The 14,347-nt window shown below is 54.1% G+C and overlaps 1 protein-coding gene across 1 annotated transcript in view; it reads left to right on the top strand.

Moving 5' to 3' along the window:
- Positions 1-14,347, top strand: part of LOC129678729 (ubiquitin-associated domain-containing protein 2-like) — a 37,195-nt gene that overhangs the window by 6,316 nt on the left and 16,532 nt on the right. Inside the window, exon 2 of the mRNA XM_055609611.1 lies at positions 5,580-5,822. Coding sequence (XP_055465586.1) covers positions 5,646-5,822 — 177 coding nt within the window. The 5' untranslated portion in view covers positions 5,580-5,645. The remainder of the gene's footprint in view (positions 1-5,579; positions 5,823-14,347) is intronic.

Genomic DNA, 14,347 nt, shown 5'->3' on the forward strand with positions numbered 1-14,347 from the left:
GTGTGTGTGTGTGTGTGTGTGTGTGTGTGTGTGTGTGTGTGTGTGTGTGTTTAGATTAGTACAATGTTTGTCTCTCTTTGGGGCTAATTGTGCTGATATTTCTCTTCTGTCTTGTAACCTCTGGGCCTCTACAGCTGCAGCAACTGCCAGGTGCAGGTCACATGGGCCTTGTAGTGTTTGTTTTGAACTGTAGAGTGGAATGGTATTTTAATCAGGGTGGCCCTTGGGCTCAGGTGTTTTGAGTGCTGGGTTCCAGCTAGTGGAAGTGTTGGGGAGTAAGCTCTGGCCTCATGAAGCCATGTTGAGGGAGAGCTGACATCACTGGAGGAGGTTGTGACTGGGGGTGGACTTGAGCTTTCAGAAGCCCTCGCCGGGCCAGGTGTCTCCGTCCCTCTGCCTGCTGCTTGTGGCTCAGGTCTCAGCTGCTGCTCCAGTACCTGCCTGCTCCCTGCCAGGATCATCATAGCCGGATCCTTTAAAGCGGTAAGAGAGCCCCCAGCTGAGTGCTCTCCTTTATGAGCGGCCTCATCATCTGTCTCTTCACAGCAGTAGAGCAGTGACTAAGGCAGGGGTCCTTTGTATTTTCTTTTTCTGTTTTATAATTTATTTTCCTTTTATGTGCATTGGTGTTTTTCCTGCATGTATGTCTGTGTGAGGGTGTCAGAAACCCTGGAACTGGAGTTACAAATAGGTATGAGCTGCCATGTGGGTGCTGGGAATTGAACCCAGGTCGTCCAGTCATCTGGAAGAACAGCCAATTCTCTAACCACTGAGCCATCTCTCCAGCCCCTTATTTGTTTTTCTTGATGTGGTGGTTTTGGTTTTGGTTTTGAATAAATTCATTTATTGTGGGAGAAGAGGGTATATATGTGTGTGCCACAGCTTGTGTATAGAGGTCAGAGGGCAACTGAAGAGTCACTTCCCTCTCCACCCGAGAGTGCCGTGGATGGAGTCCAGGTTGTCCTGTGTAGAGACAAGTGCCCTTTCCTCTTACCAATCTGCTCAATATGATGTGTTTGTAGGAAGGGGTTTTGTGGTATTTGGCTGGTGTTTCTATTTGTTTGTGGGTCATGTGTGTGTGTGTGTGTGTGTGTGTGTGTGTGTGTGAGAGAGAGAGAGAGAGAGAGAGAGAGAGAGAGACTGACTAGGTTTTGTTTCCTGTAGTGCGCAGACTGGCCTCTGATCCCTGGCTCGAGTGCTCCCTGGCCTCCTGGGTACGTGGTGACTGACTTAGAATGAGTGCAGTGTGGGTAAAGGACGCCATGACTCCCAAGAGTGGGTCACAACAGGTCAGCTGTCCTCTGCTGCTTTCTCTGGGGTCACTCTCCCTTGGGGAAGCCAGCTGCTGTGACCTGAGACATGGAAACTCTCCAAGGAGCATGCCTGTGTGAGGAGCTGTGCCGACCTCTCAGTATTAGGCACTGGCTTGCCAGGTGTGCTCTTGACTCATCTTGGAAGCTCATCTTTAGGTTCTGTCAGGTCTTCAGATGAATACAGCACAGCTAACATCTCGACTGAGTGCAGCCCCTTGAGAGACTTTGAGTCAGAAGCACAGAGCTAAGCTACTTCCAGAGAGGAAGCTCTGTGAGAGTAATGAATGCTTCCTGTTTGGGCCACGCCGATGGGTGCCTGTTTCTCAGTAGCCTGTAATCACACACCACTTTAACAGGATGACGTTTTCCAATCCAGAGTGTGGCATGTGTCCACTTAGCTATTCACTTTATTCTTGAACTTTTCATCTTTTCGGTGTGTAACCCTTGCACATCCTTCACTGAGATTTTTTTCAATGGTCCTCTCCGGTTCCTTACTGCTAGCATATAGGAAGTGTGTGGGAAGCAGTTTGTTTTCTTGCTGTGTGTTATCCCGCTGGGTTACTCGTGCTGTTTATTGGTTTTTTACTTTTTCTGTGACCTCCAGAGGTCTCCTACATTCATCATGTCATCAGGAAACACAATGCATCTGCATGCCCCATCTACGCCTTTTACCTTTCTTGCTTCGTTCTCCCACCCAAGACCTCCCCTACAGCGCAAGATGAATACCCAGCGGTCGGGCAGAAGAGGCGCTGTGTGGGTGAAACTTGCTCACAAGCATGAGGACCTGAGTTCAGGGCCCAGCTCCACCACAGGAAGGGGTCTTGAGGCTTGTGCACACTGTCGAGTTCTCCCAGTCCCCTGGGCTTCCTAAAAGGGAAGTTCAAGCCACTGTCCAGGACTCAGTAATGGGAGGTCTGCCTGATTTTGTTTTCATCAGTTCAGAATCCCGGTCAGGACAGGCTCGGGGTCTTGTTGGATCCTTGCAGGCTGACGTCCTTGCTCTTCCGTCACCCAGGAGGTGAGAAGAGCGGCCTCAGACACTGCTGCACTCCTCACGATCCTGCACAGCCGCTGCCGAGGCCATGTGGCTGAGGTGTCAGGAAAGCCGCCACTCTCTGAAGTGGCTTATCGTTGGCTCCCTCGTCCCGTTAGCATTTTCAGCATGGCGGGGCGAGGAGGCGCCCTCCACCACGGCAGAAGCCAGTGAGCCCCAATCCGGAATCTGGCGTGTTAAGCACCTTGGGAGACTTCGGGCCTCTGGAGTAGCTGGATAAAGTGCCGTGTTCTCACGGAGTGTGCTGCGTGACCATCATGCACAGGACCCTGGCTGCTTTGTGTCCTGACCCGCTGTGAGCGCCTGACACTCGAGGCGTTGTGTTGTCTGACAGTCGGGCTGTATGGAAGGGCTAGAGCAAGTGCACGCCCCCTCCCCACTGTCCCCGCCACACATGCCCACCGCATGTGGGCGCTGCTCCTTGGACAAGGATGAAGTCATAAAACATTTCATCATTTTGCCCGGCTTTATTTTCCCACCATGATGCATTACAAAGCGTAAACCTTCCCTGGCCCGGACTCCGAGGACTGGACTCCGAGGACTGGACTCCGAGGACTGGACTCCGAGGACTGGCATCTGTCTCAGTATGCACCACCTCGCCAAGACTTCACTCCCGGAAGAGCCAGGGAGCTGGGCCCGCAGTCAGGAGGGCTGGGGAGGCAGGTTCACAAGCACTGTAACTCCAGCCACAGGAAGTCTGTCGCCCTCCTCTGAGCTTCAGGCAGCAGCCATACTCGGGGGAGGGAAGGCACATACATGCGTGCAAAACACTCATGCATGTAAAGCGGAATTAATAGATCTCAAGTACATAAATAAGGTTTTCTTTTTGAAACACTGACTTTATTTATTAATTGGATGAAAATTGGTATCTTAACATTTTGATCTTCCACTCCACAGGTGGCAGTGACTCTGTCACTAGGCGATATCATCTGTATTTTTTTCTTACACTGCCTTTGGTTTCCCTGCCAAGGGCTCTCATTTTCCCCGAGTCTGTGTCCAAGGGTTTATTGCCAGCATGCGCTCACAGTCCCTCAAGGCCTCCCTCAGGCTGCTGTTGCTTTAAGACTTTCTCCTCATCACTGCCACGCTCCTAGAAGTGATCCCGGCGATTGCCCTGTGCTTGGGAAGAGTTTTCCATGGTCATGTCACGCATTGTGGTGGGGGTGGGCTCAGGTGCTCACGTGGGGGTCGGATGACTCTTCCCTCCCTCCGCCAAGTGGGCTCGCAGGCACACACTCGGGCCGTCAGCCTTAGAGGCAGGCGCCTGTGCTGCCATGCCTGACTCCTGCAGCGAGTGTTCCGTCTGTGTTACTTGAATTAGATTCCATCACTCTGAAGGCTCTCGGCTGTTGTCTCTCCCTGTACTCATGCTGCCCCGCCGTCCCTCTTTGCTCTGGCTCAATGATTTGTGCGAGTGTGTGCAGGCTCCGTGTTCACTCTGCAGAGGGAAGCATGGCGGTCCGTGAGCAGACTGAGGTCATCAGCCACGTCGCTGCTGCTCCCGCACATCCCCTGGCTCTGGGCTCTGGGCCTGACCCTCAGGAATGCTGCTGCAGGTGTCTGCATGCCCAGCCATCACTTGTGCTTGTTCCTGAGGTTCAGGGGTATGGAAGCTTTCTAGCTTCACTCCCCACCAACGCCTCTGGTTTCATTCTGGGAAGGCCGCAGGACTGGGCTGAAACCCACGTCCCTCAGTGCACCACGGGAGCCTGCTCTGCCCTGCCCTTGGCCCCTGAGGTCAGAGGCCTCCGCCGGCCACACTGCAGGCTTCTCCCCACTGCTGATCAGAAGGTGCACACATTCTCCTGTGGCTCCGAGGGCACCCTGGCTCGCCGTCCTCACCCCCACGTGAGGGTTCCCCATGCGTCTCCCTGTGTTGCTGTCTCAGCTTGAAATCTGTGTGCTGCCAGCGGCTCCTGAGCGCTTCTTTCTGCATACCTGTTCGCTTGGGCCGAGACTGGCATCCACCCCCTCCCTGTGCGCCCTCACTACACCCAGTCATCCTGTAGACCTTCACTGACGTGTCCCTTCCAACCTAAAGTGCGTGCTTGGTCCAGGCCGCTCTGAGCTCCTTCACAGAGCATGCCGAGGTCACTTCCCCTGCCTTGCTGAGCGACTTGTTTCGCTAAGAGGAGGTTTTCTTCATTTGTGTAGTCAGAGCAGCGTCTTAAGATGCTCTTGCCTAATTCACTTCAGCTGCGCTTCCAAACGTGAGCTGGACATGTTAGTACATGTGGAACTCTAGGACTCAGCGGGCTGAGGCAGGAGCATTGCAGGCTCCAGGCTAGCCTGGGTTATGTATAACAAAACCCCATCTCAATAAAACACCAACAGACAAATATTGAGGTGCACTCCTCTGATCTGAGGAAAAGCTTATTAAATTATTCTGTCTAGTGCAAACACTCCTCCCAGGAGTCAGAGGCAGGGTTCTGTGGTTTGGTTAATGTATTTGAACGAATATGCTTGTTCATTTTTATGTAGAAAGTGATATTGAGAAGCAATATTGTGGTTTCTCCTTGAGTATGAATGGCTTTCATGATACAAAATAGATTTGTTTGTAAAGAGAGAATGTTTTTACAGAAGCAGTAATTGCTAAGTAATTAGAATTCCTAACTAAACATCTGGAAAGGCCCATGCTTGCCCATATAGTCATGCTGTTTGAGTAACGGCAGGGCTTCAGGTTGCTCTTTCTCTGGAGGGCTAATCGGCTGGGTCCAGTGTCTGCCATGGCCATCTGCCAGTCATGGACCACAGAGCTGGCACCGTGAGAGAGTGTTGGGTTTTTAATTGTGAGGGTGTGTATGTAAGCCAGCAGCCAACCCTGTCCACCCTGGCCACCCGCCTGCTCCTTGGGTGTCGCGCAGGCCAGCCTAGGAGCCTGGCCTGGCCTGGCTTTCACCTGGGGCTGCGGGTTCACCAGGTTCTTGTGCTTACCCAGGAGGCACTGGAGTGCCAAGGCCTCTCCTGGCATCTGGGCCTCTTGTGAAACAGAGACACTGCTGAAGGACTGTGCTTGTGCTAGCTCCTAGTCAGTGAGTGTTTCATTGACTAGGTTAAGTCTGTGCCGGTTGCTTTGTGCTGCTTGGTGTCTGCCACTTGGTAGGACTTGCTAGAAAAATGCCACCTGAGACATGTGCTACTAACAGTTCCCTGTGAAATGTGCCATCTCAAGCTCTGCCGCATTTGACCGATCTTTGGATGTTTTCTTGTAGATTTCGGGCCTGTGCTATGACCGCAAAGTGTTCGGGGTCCAGCAGGTGCTCCGAGTCCCTGCCAGGATGGCCCTGTTCTTTGCCTGGGCCCTGGAGCCCGCCTTCTCATCGTCAGAGCCTAGCAGCGAGGCCGGTGTCGGCATGGGAGCCACAGTGGACCTGCAGCGGCAGCAGCGGCTGGAGCAGCTGGACCGGCAGCTGATGCTCTCGCAGTTCGCACAAGTGAGGCGGCAGCGACAACAGGTAAGGCCTGCGTGTCCGAGGCGGGTGTGGTAGCCTCCCTTCCACACTCGTCTTTCAGTGTGTCTTTGTGACGGTGCAAACTCGGTTCTTGGGGCAGCTCTTATCTGGTCTGGGGTTTGCAGCAAAATAAATGCAGCTGAACAGTTGGTCAGATTGGACATTCTTATTCTCAATGTTTCTTCTGAGAGAAACACCACCCTAGTTAGCAAGATAGGGTATTTATCAGTGTTGCTAATCTGGCTACAGCTATGCAGCTTCCTGTTCAAAGCACTTGTCATGTGCTGTGGATGAGGAACTAGTGAGCGCTCCTTGATTTCCCTGGTCTAAGTGAACACAAAGATAAGAGCACTTGAAGAGAACAGCCAGCGATTGCATCATACAGGTGCTGTGTTTTCGTATCCAGGAGCCAGGCCGGTACCTACAGCACTGCACCAGCCAAGGCTGACACCACCCTTGTCATTCACGTGGGACATGCCAGGGCCCGAGGCCCTTCTTGCTGGCACTTTCTGGACACAGAGCATCTATGACACCCATGAGCTTTCTGGGTTGGTTTTCCTGAACTTCATCACCAGAGCTGAACTTCCTCGTGAGGCTAAGTTTGACCGATATCTTTATGCAGAGCAGTACAAGGTGCTGCCGGCTGCTGAACCACCATGGAAGAGAGTCCCTGTGTGCATGTGTGTGCGTGTGTGTGTGTGTGTGTGTGTGTGTGTGTGCGAGGAGGGGTGTTTTCATTGATTCTTAACATGTTCCTTCTTAATGGCTGTCATGTGCTGGGCTAGGGCTGCTCTTGAGTGTGAGCTGCGGGGCGAGCAGCCAGCGGGCCTCACTGTGGGACTTGGGGCCTCCTCACTTGCAGAATTGCATGTTTCATGTATTGCTAGCAAGAGCAGCACGTGTTGTGCCAACCATCTGCCCCGGGCACCAGCCCTGATCCACCCTGTTCTCAGAGCCTGTCAGTCTGTTTGGGTTCCTCCCTCGCTCCATGGGCTGCGGTGACGGCCGATCAGCAGGCAGCCACTGACTGGAAGCCCAGGGCTGTGCTGTTGAGGTTCTGGGCCTCAGTTCAGTCTAAAGGAGGACCTTCCGGCTCCAGCTCCGGATGTGCCCGGAAGGCCGCTGCTGCTGCTGCTGCTGCTGCTGCTGCTGCTGCTGCCGCCGCCGCCCCTGCACCTCACTCCCGCGTCACCAACCCAAAGGCTGACCTGAGGCAACACACTTCTTCCTTCCGCAGCCTCCTTGTCTAGGTTCCAGTGCCTCACACCATTCACTCCTGGCCCCAACTTGATGGTCTCCTTTATCCAGTTCTCTCTGCCTGGGCCCATGCCCAGGCCTCATTGGCCTGCTCCTGGCCTAGCCTCCACCCTTGCCTGTTGTTGCATTAGGGGTCATCATCTCTGGGTGATGCTTTCACTCCCCAAGACCGTTCAGCAGCTCTGCCTGGCTGTTGAAGCAGCTGTGCAAGGCCCCGCCCCCTTCTTTCGTCACCTGCCTGTAGTGCATCACCAGCCTCGCGGAGCCAGCCACAGTGGTCAGTGCCGAGGCCTCCCGGCTCTACCACAGAGAAAAGATTGTGCTTGGTTTGGTTTGGTTTTGTTGCCTGCCTGGTTCTCTTTCCTGGCAAATAGCGTGTTCCTGGGAAACCTCAGTCTCCCACTGGGATCTGAGTCTCTTCACCTAGAACCTTAGCCCAGCGCTCCCCGGGGCTTCCCTACCTGCAGTGTGCAGGGCACACAGAGGAGCCGGCTGCTCTGTTTCTCCACTGAGTGAGTAGCACGGGGACTGGTAGGAAGTCAGCAAGTATTCAGGGACGTAACGGGTAAATGTGTGTTCACTCAAGATCTTGACAGGGTCACTTGGAATTCTGATGCCAGCTGGGTACAGCTGAGCAGTCAGAGCTGGAAAGACACACAGACATCTGCAAGGACAAGATGGAGACAAGTCATGACAGACAGGTGACAGCCATGATGAGGCTGACAAAGAGGATAAAGAGGCTGAAGCCGCTAGGAAGAGAGCAGGGAGCTCAGGCAGAGTGGCAGCTCCTCTAGCTGCCCGGGAGGAGTGGTGGTGCCAGGTGCAGTTGCCTCCTTACTGGGGCTCCTGGCAGAGGCGGCCCTCAGCGGGGTGCCGAGATGCGCTCCAGGAGGGCTGAGGAAGAGAGCCATGTCCGCCCTGCTCAGTGTCTGCAGGGTTGGGCGGTGATGGTGAGCTGGTGCGGTGCCACTCACCAGCTGGGCTCGAGTGCACGCTCTGCGCTGGAGAAGAGTGACGCGTGGGTGTCCCTCAGGCCTTTACTCATCTGGAGTTGGGCCACTGTCTACACAGAGAGGTGTACAGGAGCCGTGTATTCATGAGCACGGGCGGGCATGTGGGGAGAGCCGGCTCTGCAGGTCTCTGCACGTTCTCAGAGCAGTTACGCTCCAGAAGCCCGTGGGTGGGTTTCTCGTGGGCTCTTCCATGCCTGTGGTGTGTCTGTCACCTGTGAATTCATTCAGGGCAGCATTGAAGGCAGCGCTCACGTAGGGTAGTTCTGTGCTTCCAGCCTCGTCTGTGCCCTATGTCCCTGTGGTGACACAGTTGCTGGCACAGCCAGTCACAGCCCCTTCACTGTTGTGTGTGCTGTGTTGCTGCCGGGGCCAGTGTCCGACAGAGGCTCGTGGATTTTGTGGGTTTGGGTTTTTTGAGACAGGGTCTCCCTGTGTGTGTCACTTTGGCTGTCCTGAAACTCACCATGCAGACAAGGCTGGCCACAGACTCAGAGCCTGGCTACCTCTGCCTTTCCAGTGCCACCATGCCCAGCCATGGGTTCCTGTTCTGCTAGTGCCCACTAGGACAGGAGCTCTTGAAGGACAGGGCACAGCTCGGGGGCTTTACTCGGTCTTGTCTTTGGGCTCTAGTGTCACACCTGCGAGTGTGCACGAAATACCTGACCTTGCTCCAGCAGTTTGCAGCTGCTGCAGAAGATGAAGCAGTGGTCAGGCCAGGCCCCCGTTGGACCGTGCGCAACCCTGCACAGCATGGCAGTCTGGGGGAGTCTTGAAGAAGTCATTAGTTGGGGTGTGAGAACCCCATGAGGAAAGGCCAGGGTCCCCACACAGCTGAGGGGTATCGGGTTGCATTTGCTTGAGAACTGAGGAGGCTGTTGTGAGGTGACGGTGACAGATGAGGCATGGCCGCCTGTATGTAATCGGGCACTCCGGAGGCAGACATTGGACAAGTCACAAGTTGTAGGCTACTCCAGGCTCTCCAGTGAGAACCTGTTTGAAACAAAAACAAAAAGAGAAGAAAAAAGAAAAAGCACACAACAACACAGCATGTCTGGAGGTCTGTGTGCCAGCTTCTCTCAGCTCCTGGTGCTTTTCTTCTTGGCGTCTCCTCTTGCTTCTCAGAGCCCTAAATACTACCTGCACGGCCCGTGTGATGCCCACCCTAGGGGTGTGTGGCCAGGACCTTTCAGCTCAGCTTTCTGTGGGCAACCTGAGCGCCCTGCTTTGTTCGCTCACCCTGTGAACCATTTTTTCTGTTCACCAGCGATCCCCTGTAGCAGCACGCACTCCTGCAGGTAAACCTTACCCCTGTCTTGGGCTCAGGACTAAGGGGAAGCTCCATGGATACGCTGTTTGGTGCAAGGCTGCTGGGAAACCTGCCAGCAGAACGGGGTGTCGTGGGTGCCACTCTTCCCCGTGCTCCATGTGTTGGGCTTCCTGGTCCCTCCTGGTTGTTACCACCTGTTTTGGTGATGAGTAGTTTTTATTTGCGCAAGGACAGGTGTTGCTGCTGCTGCAGGCGTCTAACCGCTGTTGACACAGGTAGCTCAGTGAGCTCCTCGGGGGTTGGTTGAGCGGCATAAGCTGCCTTCTCTCACCCACCCTTAGTAAAATTCTGTGGCTGTGAAAATTGTGTCTCTCCTCTTCCACCCTCGGCAGGCATTGCTCAGGTGCCGGGCAGCCTACGTCGTGACTCATTCCCGCCTTGCACACTGGGTTATTTTCACGAATCGAGTGTTTGGTGCTTAATAAATATGTCTAGTGCACAAAAAGTACTCTGTAGAGTAATTCACCCACTTGAAGTGTGTGGGCTGTGCCCATCAGCACCACGGTCAGTTACAGAGCATCCTTAGTGCCCAAACAGAAGCTGTGTCTCCAGAGCAGGCCGCCCGGCCATGAAAGCAGAAGGCACTGGCTGTGCAGAGAGGAAGGAGGAGCAGCAAGAACACAGAGTGTGAAGTGGGAGGAAGCCCCATGAAGCCCATTTCTGTGTGTGCTGACTTTAAAAGTTAATTACAACTTTTTAAAGATGTAAAGTGACTAAATAAATAAATGGAGGAAGAGAAATAAATGTAAAAAACTTTAAAGAAATATGGTTTCTGTGAGCAGCCACTCCCAAGCCTTCCCGTCTTCCAGGCCGCCTTCTGTCTTCAGAGCTCACCTCTACCATCTGGGTGAGTAGAGCTGACAGCCTAGCTTCTCTGACTTGCATCCCATCTTCAAGGTTCCCACGTGTTGCAGTACATGCATGATTTTCCCGTGTTTTAGAGGGTAAGGCTACAAGTACAGCTCCAAGTACAGTACAACCGTGCTGGCAGGTGCCACCGCGGTTCTTTCTGTCACCTGAGCAGCCTGATTCAGAAGAAGCTCCCGTCTGTCACCTGTGGCCTCTACGGCACAGCTACTTTCCTTAGCATCTGTCCCACAGAGTGCTCAGAGCCAGGCCCCGGAGCTGTGCGCTGATCAATGAGTCCTGACCTTGATATGACAGAAGAGACAGTCCCAATAAAGTGTTAAACAGCTTTCCTAGAGGTGCCGTCCTCAGGGAGTGTGGCAGTGGCACCATTACCCGTGGGCCTCTCAGAGCACGCTGGGCCCTGCGGGGACAGGCCCACACGGAGTGAGCAGAAGCGCTGCCGCAGAGCCAGCACGGCCCATTTGGCTGCACTGTCCCTGTGCTCGTTCGCTTTTTGATGTGACTTGATTTGAGAACAGTTCTCAGCACATTACTGTGTTTTTTTTTGTCAACACAGTTGAGCCTGCCGGAGCTGGGCCTTTATGACTCTTCTCCTGTGAGTGCATGAGTGTGTAGTGTCAGATGTGGGCCGATAAAAATCTGCAGTGAAATGAGAACGAGGTGCAGGTACTGTTTTCAAGTGAAGCTGGAGCTGGAAGCTGCTGACACCGGCCTGTGCCTCCTGCAGAAGCGGCTGCTGTGCCTTCATGCTTTTCTCACTGCTCTCACTGACCTTTTTTGATGAAATTCAGCCCCATAAGATAGGATCAGTCAAAATCTATCACTTTTCCAAGCCTGACTCATTAGGTGACATTTGTAAAAATCATTTCTATTTTCCATTCTCTTTTGGTGTCTTCATGAGAAAGAAGACATTGTACAGTCTCATGGTATTTAAGAAGACAGGTAAATGACTGATCCTCTTTGAAGGTATAAAAGTTATAAACAACTCCAGTTCTCTGTTGCATTTTTTTCCCCGAGTCACTCTTTGGTTGTGTTTGAAGGCCGTAGATGAGTTTAGAGACGGAAACCCGAAGCAGCATGTTACTGTGCGTGGGTTAGCGTGAGCACCCCTCCTTCCCACCAGAGCCCCATGTCCGTGGGCCTTCAGAGACAGACACACCTGTACTTCCTTCATGTTGAGAAGCCCAAGATTTCGTGGAACATCACCAGCACCCCGGCAGTCTGAGCCTTCTGAGTGTGCAGAGGGCAACAGCCAGCCAGAAGCCCAGAGCTTCCAGAGCGTGAGCCATGACACATCTCCCTTCAGAGGCTGTAACCTGGGTTTCCCAGTCACGCCTGGCCAAGGCCTTCTGGTGGAGTGATGGGACGGCTGGCACGTTGCATGCCCGTGCTCTGTGGCTCAGCGCGTCCCCTAGGTGCTCTGCACCACTCACTCCTCCCTCGGTCTTGTGTGAGTGAACACACTGCTTGGACTTGGGATGGCCACCCAAGGAGCTACCGTCCCTCGCAGATCCCTCGTGGGGTCAACAGCATAGAAAAGGAGGGGTGGGCGCATCTGGCGTGTGGGACCATGCAGGGACGCACAGGAGCAAAGTCGCTTTCAGAGAGAAAGCTGCGCACTGCTGCACTGCCTTGTGATGAAGAAGCACTCAGTAGCTTAAGAACCGTCTGGTCCTCGAGCTGCGGTTCACCCGTGGGAAGCCAGACTCAGGTGCTCTCCTGTGGAACCTGCACGTGACTGTCGATAGAGCCTGGGCAGAGAGAGAGGAGGACTTTGATGGGTGAAGCCGATGCGGACATGAACGAAGAACGGGGAAAGCCTCAGGGCAGAGGGCATACTCTAAGGGGTCAGACCGAGTCAGAGTCCACCTGCAGCAAGAAGGGGCACTAAGAGGTGGCGCAGGATTGGACGAGTTTGGACCCCTGAGACAGGACAGATGTTTAGACGTTGTGACGTAGGTTTTCCGCTGTGCCGCTGTGGGAGCTGGCTACAGGCTGGATTGGAGAAAGCGCCAGTAGCAGCCAAGTCATCAGGAGGCTGTCATGATCTCGGCCTACAAAGACATAGGCCGTTGCAGACTGCACACAGGAAGAACAAGTCGGCTTTGGAGTTGGGGTCTTGAGCTGCGAAGCGGAGAGCTGGCCTGAGAGAGCTGGGCTGCTGATAGGTTAAAAGCTGTCACTCATCCTGGTGAAGCAGTTACCATGATCAGGAGTGAGAACCAATGGCTGACGTCACAGAAGTGGATGGCATCTCAGGGAGGAGATTAAGATGAAAGGGGCGCTCTGGGGTCACTCTCGTTTTGACAAGTGTCACCTCTTGCTCTGTCATTACTTACAGTTACAAGTGCCAGAGAGCACTCCAGTTTTGACTTAACATTTAATAATTTTGTGTAGAACTAAAATTAGGCAGGAAAAAAATATAGCAAGGTAAGGTCTCCACATACTTTCCAGAAAAGTCCAAATGAGAGTGCGTCATTCAGGATGGACAAAGTCGCTTGTGCCCAGGACTTCCAACAGCTTGGAGGGGAAGGAGTGCAAGAAAGACAGAGGGACTGGACAGGCACCGCTGGCTGCCCCTGTGCTGCGCGTGAACTTGGCCGGGATTACCATGCCAGGCAACACACATTCACATCTCCAACTGATGGCTACATGCAAGAAGAGGGGATGAAGGGAAGAGTTGAGTTTCTGGGCACACGTGCACTGTGTCTGTGCTGGACAATACGCTTCCATTCGCGGTTTTCTGCAGAGGATGTGGGAGGCCTGACCGTGCCCAGTCTGTGCCTGTGCGAGCTCTTCATGTGTGCCGAAGCCTACAAGTCATGAGGCCTCAGCCTAGGAAGCCTGCGGTCTCCTGTGCGGGAGCCCACCTCCTTGCTGCCAAATAGACAAGTCAGAAAAGGCACATTTGCCACGTGGCCTGGTCCACAGATAAACAGTAGCACCCTCCTTTATCACAGCCATGTGGCCTGGTCCACAGATACCCTGTTGCACCTCGGTTCTCACAGCTGCCTAACAGATGTCTGGCCTGTGTTAGGAGCTAGCAGACAAGTGTCCATGCCTGTGGCCAGGGTGACTGAAATTGAATCCACATGGGCTTTACCAGGTCTTCTGCTTGCCCAGTCAAAGAGAAAATATTTGTGACTGAGTTCGCAGCTGGCGCTGACCTATGGTGAAAGCAGTTCCATATCTCAGGAGAGAGCCACGGTGGGTGTCTCTGCTCTGTCAGGAGAAAGGTCATCACTGGCCAAGAGTTCGGTGTAAGAAAGGGTCCCCATACCTCTGTGCCCCTCCTCAGGATGGCCTCGTCCCCAGTCAGTCTCCAGAAACACTGCCCAGCCCGCCAGCCCAAGGCAAAGGCAAGAGAGAACTGTGGCTGAGGGCGGCCATGCTGCTAGACCACCTTCTCCTGAGCCGAAGACTCCGAGCCTGCCACCATGGAGCCTGCGGGGGAGGCAGCAGTTTGCAGGCTCTCAGCCCCCAACTAGTCAGCAAGATAATCGCACAGAGACCGAAACTGTGCCATCGCAGCAGGCAGGGTCTGTGTCGTCACCCGGCTCCTCCTGGCTTGCCCAACCCCTGCTGCAGAAGGACAGTCTGCCTTCTCACATGGCGATTCACTCTGGGCCTTGTGTCATCCCTCCGCTCTATTTTCCAAATAGCGGGTGCGTTGCTAGATTGTGTCTGTGTTGATGGATGCTGCTGTCCTTTCCTCCTCCATCAGGAAGCGCTTGCTGCACGGTAGCCTTGGGGTGGCCGCCTGGCTCCGTCCTCGTCCTCGTTGCCGCCTGCTCAGCTGCCAGTGCGCTTGTCCCCTCAGCTAAGCTCTCCAGGGCCATAGCTGGGCCTCTGCACAGCCCTGTTCTCCTGGCTGCCCCGAGGACAGGCGGCATGTGCACGCTGATGAACTCAGCGTGGCATCCTTAGAGCTACGCAAGGATTCTCTGTAGCCCGTGGCCTCCCGTCACCTCCCTCACCTCCCTCACCTCTGTCACCTCCCTCACCTCCGTCACCTCCCTCACCTCCCTCACATCCCTCACCTCTAAACCTCTCATCACCTC

Source organism: Psammomys obesus, unplaced genomic scaffold, assembly GCF_907164565.1.
Source record: "Psammomys obesus unplaced genomic scaffold, mPsaObe1.curated_primary_1811, whole genome shotgun sequence".
Taxonomy (NCBI): domain Eukaryota; kingdom Metazoa; phylum Chordata; class Mammalia; order Rodentia; family Muridae; genus Psammomys; species Psammomys obesus.